Source organism: Propithecus coquereli, unplaced genomic scaffold (genome assembly GCF_000956105.1).
Source record: "Propithecus coquereli isolate 6110/MARCELLA unplaced genomic scaffold, Pcoq_1.0 Scaffold34, whole genome shotgun sequence".
NCBI classification, from domain to species: Eukaryota; Metazoa; Chordata; class Mammalia; order Primates; family Indriidae; genus Propithecus; species Propithecus coquereli.
In genome coordinates this window covers 10,670,404-10,678,601 of record NW_012149063.1, presented here as the reverse complement: position 1 = coordinate 10,678,601, position 8,198 = coordinate 10,670,404, and the positions used below count along the sequence as shown (strand labels likewise).

At 37.4% G+C, this 8,198-nt stretch overlaps 1 protein-coding gene across 1 annotated transcript in view; it reads right to left on the bottom strand.

Moving 5' to 3' along the window:
- The window catches only part of RBM45 (RNA binding motif protein 45), a 14,692-nt gene extending 6,777 nt beyond the window's left edge, over nt 1–7,915 (bottom strand). The window contains exons 1-3 of the mRNA XM_012650716.1: nt 7,503–7,915; nt 3,282–3,404; nt 1,410–1,536 (exon numbers count right to left, since the gene is read on the bottom strand). Coding sequence (XP_012506170.1) covers nt 1,410–1,536; nt 3,282–3,404; nt 7,503–7,802 — 550 coding nt within the window. The 5' untranslated portion in view covers nt 7,803–7,915. The remainder of the gene's footprint in view (nt 1–1,409; nt 1,537–3,281; nt 3,405–7,502) is intronic.
- Between the last annotated feature and the right edge of the window lie 283 nt (nt 7,916–8,198).

Genomic DNA, 8,198 nt, shown 5'->3' with positions numbered 1-8,198 from the left:
ATCCACCCGCCTCGGCCTCCCAGAGTGCTAGGATTACAGGTGTGAGCCACCGCGCCCGGCCGGTTATAAGGGAATTCTAACATGGACTAAGCTAGAACTTTTCATAACCTCCCATATATGGTTCCAATGTACCTAGTTAACTGTGCTTCATAATGTCTCAATAAGAATATTGTGCTTTACTCAGAAAGCTGCCTCCACAGCATTAAGCACAAAACATGTTTATCACTGGCTCTGGCCTTTGCTAACACTGCTTTCCCCTGTCCTGCCTACTATACGCCAGATGTAAGCCCACCTCCTTGGATGTGTTTCCACGTTCATCCAGTGCACCTGTTTTTCATCATTGATAGACGGTATCACACACATTTGAACACTTTTTATTTTGCAAAGTCTTATTGAGTCTACTATAAATGGCAGTTACTTTGATTGAGGTCTCAATAAATTTTTATTGAAGGCCAATTACGTACTAGGTACTTGGGGTGACAGAAAGACAAATAAGACATACTTCTTGCTTTCAAAGAGCCTTTAAAAAAATTCTATCATTCTTCATTTTTTGCCTATTAGATCTTGGCTACCCAATATAGCTATAAATTCCTTAAATGCCAGGGCTGCAATATATTTAGTTTGTATCCCCCTACTTAGCATATTGATAAGCACACCACAGGTACCCAATTAATACAGGCTGAATAAAAAATGTAGAAGTATCTAAGAGAAAATTTTGGTTTGCACCTTAGGGGTAACAGAATTCTCCTGATTAACAGTGATTCTTTCTAGTATATACAGATTTTTGTATCATAAAACCCAGTAATTTAATTATTCCACATCTCATTTCTAAAGGTCACTAAAACTAAAAGTATGACCACAAAGAATATTCTCCTTGGCTTTTAAAAAAACCTTATCCTTCATTACATATACAGCAACAGCAAAAGATCCAATTAATGTCACTTTTGCTTGAAATTAACCCTATCTATATTAATTACCCATATTAGCAAACCTTATAAATCCTATCCTTAACCTACAGGTCTATTAGTATACTTAACACTCTTGGGGGTTTAGATCAAACATGAATATAAAGAATATTTTAAAAGCCCTGAAAATGTAAGTCAATTTTTTAATATTGAAAATTCTAAAAATATTAGAAAATCCCAAAAGCCTATACAAATAACCAAGTATGCCTTTCACTTACTAAGTTAATGTAGTTGCTCATATATCTATCTCTTCAAGATAGTGTCTCAATGAATGCTTAATCACATCCCCAGAATATTTTTCATCCTTGTGCTACATATATTTAAACACCCACTGCTAAGATTAAGTTAGCAGGTATGGTTATTAGCAAAAATTAATATTAAATTATTTAGAATAACAAGAATTTTTAAAAAGTCTTTAACAATGTTAAACAAATACATCCTTACTTCGATCACAGTTTTCTATTGCTTGGGCAGCTTGTGATGGTTTTAAGTATCGTACGTAGCCCAAACCTTTACTCTCTCCAGTGACTTTATTCTTAATAATGCTGCAATACTCGATATCTCCATACACCTATGAGAGGTAAAAGAAATGATCTTAGGGGACTTCAAATTAATAATTGAACAGATTATTTCAGAACTAACTTCAAATTTATGTTTATTTGTGTCTCCTGCATGTAAACAAAGAAATTCTTCAAGCATATTTAGATATTTTATACTGCTTATCTCACAGACAAGGAAGCAAGGCTTTAGATAAATCAAATAACTTGCTTAAGTTACAGAGAAGGCTAAGTCATGGAGACAGAGTAAGAATTTGTATGTGTTCTGGATAGCTCCAAAGTCTTGCTCAGTAGTGGTTAAGAGAAGAGGTTCTGGAATTGAACTTTCTATATTCAAATCTTGGGTCTGCCACTTATTAATTAGGCTATTTACTTATTGTCTCTGTGCCTTGTCTCTTTATCTGTTAAATGGGGCTAATAGCAGTACCTACTTCACAGGGCTGTTTTAAGAGTTAAATGAACTAACACACATTTGGTCCTTATACAGGGCCTGACACAAACCAAACACTAATGAACATTAGCTAAATTATTTGCCTGTCTCCTATCAGGAGCATAAATGTGTATTCTTTTGAAGGATAGCCTCCCAAAGTATATCTCTAAAGTACACTGGTTCACTCAGAAAGTTAATACTCTATGTGAGAAATATGCAGTAATGTTTACTTTTAATGTTGAAAGAAGTATGGAATACAATTTCTTGGTATTTATTATTTATGTCACAAAATTCTCATGAAATCAATTAGCAACTTAATTCTCACACATTTAGATTAAAATGTCATATTTGTTCACTCAGGAAAAGATAAAAATTTATAAATTTTTTTATAAACCTTTTCCTTACTATTGGAGGAAGTATGGAATATATATTTTTGGTATTTGTTATTTTTGGAACATTTTACTGAACTCTCCACTGGAATAAGAGAGGAAGTTAGAAAATTACTTTTTCCTGCTTGTTTCTTTTCTTTCTTGCTTGTTGCTTACCCACTTCATGGGAAGATTAGGAGAAAAAGGATTAAAAAAAGAAATTTTAAAATAATTGCTTTCTACTAATTTTTGTGAAAGTTGATCACTGTATATAAAAATTAAGGGCTAAAAAGATTTAAAATCATCGTCAAATTTCATTTACCATAATCTATAGTTCAGAACTGTAGTCAGTGTTTTTCTTCAAATATAACTCCTTTAGAGGCCCAATTTTAGGACAAAAACTCTTCTCAAAGAGTGTCAACATACTGTAGGCCTGTAATAGACAATATGTTTCACACACTCAGGCCTGCCTGACTCACCTTTCCGTGAGAGGCAATACAGGGCAGTGATAAGAGAGTGTTTTGAAATTTTAAAGACCAAGAATAGGTTTGGGTGCTTGCTTCAGCAGCACGTACTAAAATTGGAATGAAGAGTAGGCTCTGGACTTAGACAGCTTGGGTTTAAATCTTGGTTCCACCACCTACTAGGTGTGTGATCTTAAATTCTGAGCTTTACAATTCCTTTTTCTGAAATGTTATTTTCATGATAAAGTCGGGGTAGGGATGGGGGATACCATCATTACTATTTTCCAGTCTTTATATATTCTTTACTTTAAAAAATTAATTTATTCTATGTTAATATTTAAAGACCAGACTGAAATTGTTGAGCAAAAAATAGTTATTTAATTTCCCACCACCACTCTAACAGTCTAACTCAAACAACACTTCAGATTTTAGTACCCATGCAACCTATTTAGGACTATGAATTATCACATATGCTAGCTGATAGAAAACATAAGTACCTTAAATTTTTCCCGTAGATCTTCTTCTGTATAGGACTTTGGTATCATAACAAAGATTCTTGTAAGTTCTTCGTCTTCAACATCTCGATGACTTCCAGATGATCTGGACTGAGCAATGAAAACCTAAGAAACAAACCAAACTCAAAAAATAATGTCAACTATTTTCCTATTCCTTAAGTATACTTACTTTATGATTATATGTATGAAATTCATGTTAGATTAAAATGCAATGTGATGGGATTGTACAAAAAATTTTTTTCAAAAGCAATTTTCAGAGCAATGACTTTAATGAGATAATAACAATCTCTGCATTGAGGTTTTTTTTTTTCCCAAATATATTTCTTTTGCATTTTTGTTTAGTGAGAGCAAGTCATTGCACTTAAAAAGAATGTGTACTTTGCAGTTGTTGGGGACAGTAGTACTCTCGTATACTCAAAGGATATATTCCAACACCCATAGTGGATGCCTGCAATTGTGGATTGTACTGAACCCTACAAATACTATTCTTTTTCCTATACATGTTTACTACATAACTATGATTAAGTTTCATTTATAAATTAGGCACAATAAAAGATTAACAATAACTAATAATAAAACAGAACAATTATACTGCAATAAAAGTTATGTGTATGTGGACTCTCTCAAATATCTCCATGTACTATATCAGGGGTAACTGGAAACCTTAGAAAGTGAAACGAGTAAGGGGGGACTATTATACAGTGTTCAATAAATGTCAATGATATAGTTGATTTAATGCTTTGTGCATTTTGAAGTTCTATGATTGGCTATGTAAACACATGGAATTGTTATGTACTTTTTGACTGATATTTTTATTCTTATGAAATTACCCTATCTCTGTTAATAGTCCATGTATTAAAGTCCATTTTGTCTGATACCATACCAGCTTTTTTATCTTTGTATTTAAAATGTGTTTCTTGCAAACAGTTATTTAGTTGGGTTTTGTTTTTTTAAAAATCATTTCACAATCTCGTCCTTTCAATTGGAAGAGATTAATTGGAGTGTTAAGTCTATTTACACTTAATGCAATTATTGATACAGTTGGGTTTAAGTTTACATGGTCTTATCTTTAATTATTTCACTCTAGAAAAAGTTAACATGTTCTGATCTTCAGCCATACTCCCCTCCAAAAATACGTAACATAACAATATTCTAGTTCATCTTAGTGACTATCCAAATGGTTTCCTATGTGAGCAGGAAAATGCACAGGACCGGATTTGAGGCTATTTTTCTAATATTGGCAACTTAGCTTCATTGAAACATTATTTGTAATATTAGATTATTATCTTGAATTTAATTTGCACTGTAGTATTGCTTTTTATTTAATTTGTAAATTTGCTTTGTTTTTATATTATTCTAGAAGAATGTTAAAATCTCTAACTAGGATTGTAGATTTGTTTACAGCTATAAGCATAAGATGTTTAATGGCTAGTTTTATTTTTCATAACTTGAACAAATGTAATGAAATTAATTAAATCACCAAATGCACAGGCCCTTGAAAATTTTTTCCCCCTTTGAATTCCATAGTAGGAGGCAACAACTGAAAGGATATAGAACTTAAAAAGCCATGGGATTTTACAAATATTGAAAAAAGAACTCTGGGACCATGGGAAAAGAAAGTCATTAGGTTCACTGGGAAAACAGCTTTGATAGAGGTATAGAATCCTGCTTACAAGACACAGCTGGAGACATATACCTAGATAGAGTCTACTTCCAGATATTCCCTTAATTAATCTATACTATACGCCAAGCACTTTATGAGGTATTAATAATAGAGTACTGAATAACAGAGAAATGGCCCACTAAAAAGTTAGTCTAGTGGATGTACCAGTAACGAATGGCAACAGGAAAATAGAAATAGGTAATCTTTAAATATACGCAAAGACACTAAAGAAAAAAACAGTCTCAGATAAGATGAGACTGGCGGTACCATCAGATAACAAATTTCTAAATTTTAAGGACTGAGGTGTTTCAAATCTCTGATAAAGAAGACAGTATCTATATAGAACACACGTATAATAATCAACCTCCTACTGGAAGATTTCTCCTAACAGATTTTTACCTTCACAGATTATGAATGCTCATACATACGCTCTAGATCAAGAGGCATTGTTTTTTGTTTTTTTTTTCTTTTTCAATGATATGGGGTTTTGCTATGCTGCCCAGGTTGGTCTCAAACTCCTGGGCTCAAGCAATCCTCCTGCCTTAGCTTCCCCAAATAGCTGGGATTATAGTGCATGCCACCATGCCCAGCCTAAGAGGCATTCTTGCAAAGCTAAAACCAAGACTTTTCTTTTCTATTTTCTAGGTTTACCCCTTTCCTACAGATAACATAGCTGGTCACAGAATAACTTTTACTTGGGCAATCTTTTCTGGCTGTAAGCCTGGTACTGTAATATTCTTATCTTGTAGATCCTTTGGAACTTTGCAAAAGCAAAGTACATGAGAAAAATTAAAGCTGAATTAAGTGGGAATATTGAAAACAACAACTATGTTCCAGTGAAAGACAACCAAAGCTGCAGCTGCTGAAGAATGAACCTAGACTCTCCAGGTAGTTACTGTTGTGAAAGAACCTTCTCATTGAAACTGAGAGTTAAAAAAATGTGAAACACAGAATTGTAAACTTTAATTCTTGAGAATAAGCACTTAATTTCTCTGTGACTAAAAGAGAGGGCGCATTTCAGTGTTGGGACTTTAATTTCTCTTGTAGGAATTTATCAAGGGAAGGAGGTCCATGAATTTCAAACTTGGGGCATTTTTTTGGTTGCTCGCATGGGCTCTGTGGTCATGTTATACTCAAAGTATAAAAACCCTCTCCACTAACATAATAATTGGAAAGAGATGAAACTTATCAATCCAGTGCAGGGGTCAGTACACTACTGCTCCATTTTTGGAGCAGCCCATAATATAAGAATTGTTTTCATATTTTTAAAAGGCTGTTAAAAACAAACAAAAAAGGATATGTGACAGAGACTGTTTGTGGCCCACAAAGCCTAAAATTTTCACTACCTAGCCTTTACAGAAAAAGTTTGCCAACCCCTTATCTAGTATATGCTGTAGCTCTACAATTAATTTTGTTGATGCTCCATTTTGACCCACGTCATGGGTTGGAGAGGCAGGAGGAAGGGAATGTCTACTGTGTTGTCAGCATATTTCCAGATTCCTTTTCTTTTGTGGATAGAGTGCAGGCAAGACCTCCAGAGACTGAAATATCTCTAAGTCCTTCATCTACATAAGTCCTTATTAATACCCTTCTCTAATTTTTTGTAAATAGAAAAAAATTTTAATTGAGGTGAAAGGAATAATTTTTGTGGAACGTTCCAACAGAAGTACATATACTGCAACTATTTCTACAGAACAGGTGAAGGGTACAATTTAAGCAATTGCCAGATTCTCAGGACTGGGTCCTAATTTAAGGCCACAGCAAGTAAGCAGTGACATCTTGGCTACTACTGACAAATAATAAAGATATACTGGGGGCTTACCTTGTGCTTAAAAGAGACTAAATCAAATAACCCTCAAATGACCCTTTCTGCCATGCGTCTTTATCACAATGATTTAGCTTTTCTTAAGGCAGTTTACTTTGGTCTGCTTTCAAAGACAAGTGGCAGTAACAGAAAGGGTCAAGAACCAAACGTATGCTATTAATACCTTCACCAACGGGGCTCATTTAAAATAACTTTTAAAAATCACGAAAGTGTGATGATTATGTAATAGTAGTCGTTTCAATCACCTGCACTTATTATTTTATGCATGCACACTTTTCTCTGGTACTGGGAAAAAACCCAACACCAGAGGGCCACAGGGTAACGTACTTTTGTCAAGTTAAGCCCCAGACATATCTACCTGAAGAAAAGCAGAGTTTTTATACATGGCACTTCAGGATACTGAGGAAGAGAGTCAGAAAAGTCCTCAAAGTAGGCCAGGATGAGTTGGCGGAGTAGCGAGGGCGGGGTGCGGGGAAGTCTAGCCGCTAGTGCCCCCGAATGCCTGGTCCGCATCCCCCCTCCAAGCACCCCGGCGCAGCGTCCGGGGGAGGGAGAGGATCCTCTCTTCAAAGCCACTCCCTCACTCACGACAGGTGCTGCCTGGTCAGCTGCTGGGAGAGGCTGCTCTACCCCTCCCCCAGCCTGGCACAGCTCCAGGTGAAGGGAGGCCCGAAAAACCCATTTCCACCTTCCCCTCCGACCCGGGCACCCGCACCTTTATGGGCTTGGTGTCGTTGGGGCCAAGGCACTGGCCGTGCATCTCCTCCATGGCCCTGCAGGCCTGGGAGCTGCGGGCGAACTTGACAAAGGCAATGCCCTTGGACTCCTTGGTGTGCTTGTCCCGCACTACCCAGATGTCCTGGATCTCGCCAAAAGGCGAGAAGCGCTCCCTGAGCACCGACTCGGGCGTGTACTTGCTGATCACCAGGAAGATGCGGCTGTTGGGCGGTTCGTCCAGGCTGTCCACGCCCGGGCGGAAGCCTCCGCCGCTCGCGGAGCTGCCAGCTTCGTCCATGATGCGCTAACCCCGTGCTGCAGTCTCGGCTTCTGCGGCGCCCGCCACTGCAGCTGTAGCACACCCAGCCGTTGCCCGGCCGGCGCTCCGCTTCCGGAAGGAGGAGGAGTTCGGCGCCGGCCTCCAGAAGGCGACCTTCAGCGCCCCCTGGCGCCGTGGGGGACCCTGACCGGGTCCAGGCCTCCAATCTCGCTGAGCCCAGACCCAAATGTCAGTTGAGCAATCCTTGTTCCCTGCAGCCAAAGCAGCCCTGTCTGGTGCTCCGGCTTTCTCAGTGCTGGCTTTACTCCACCCCTAAGGCTAAGGATTCTTCCCCTAAACTTGCCATTGTTAAAGAAAAAAATTATTCATGACACTTGTTAAAGATAGTAAAGCAGACTATATTCAAGGGGAGCC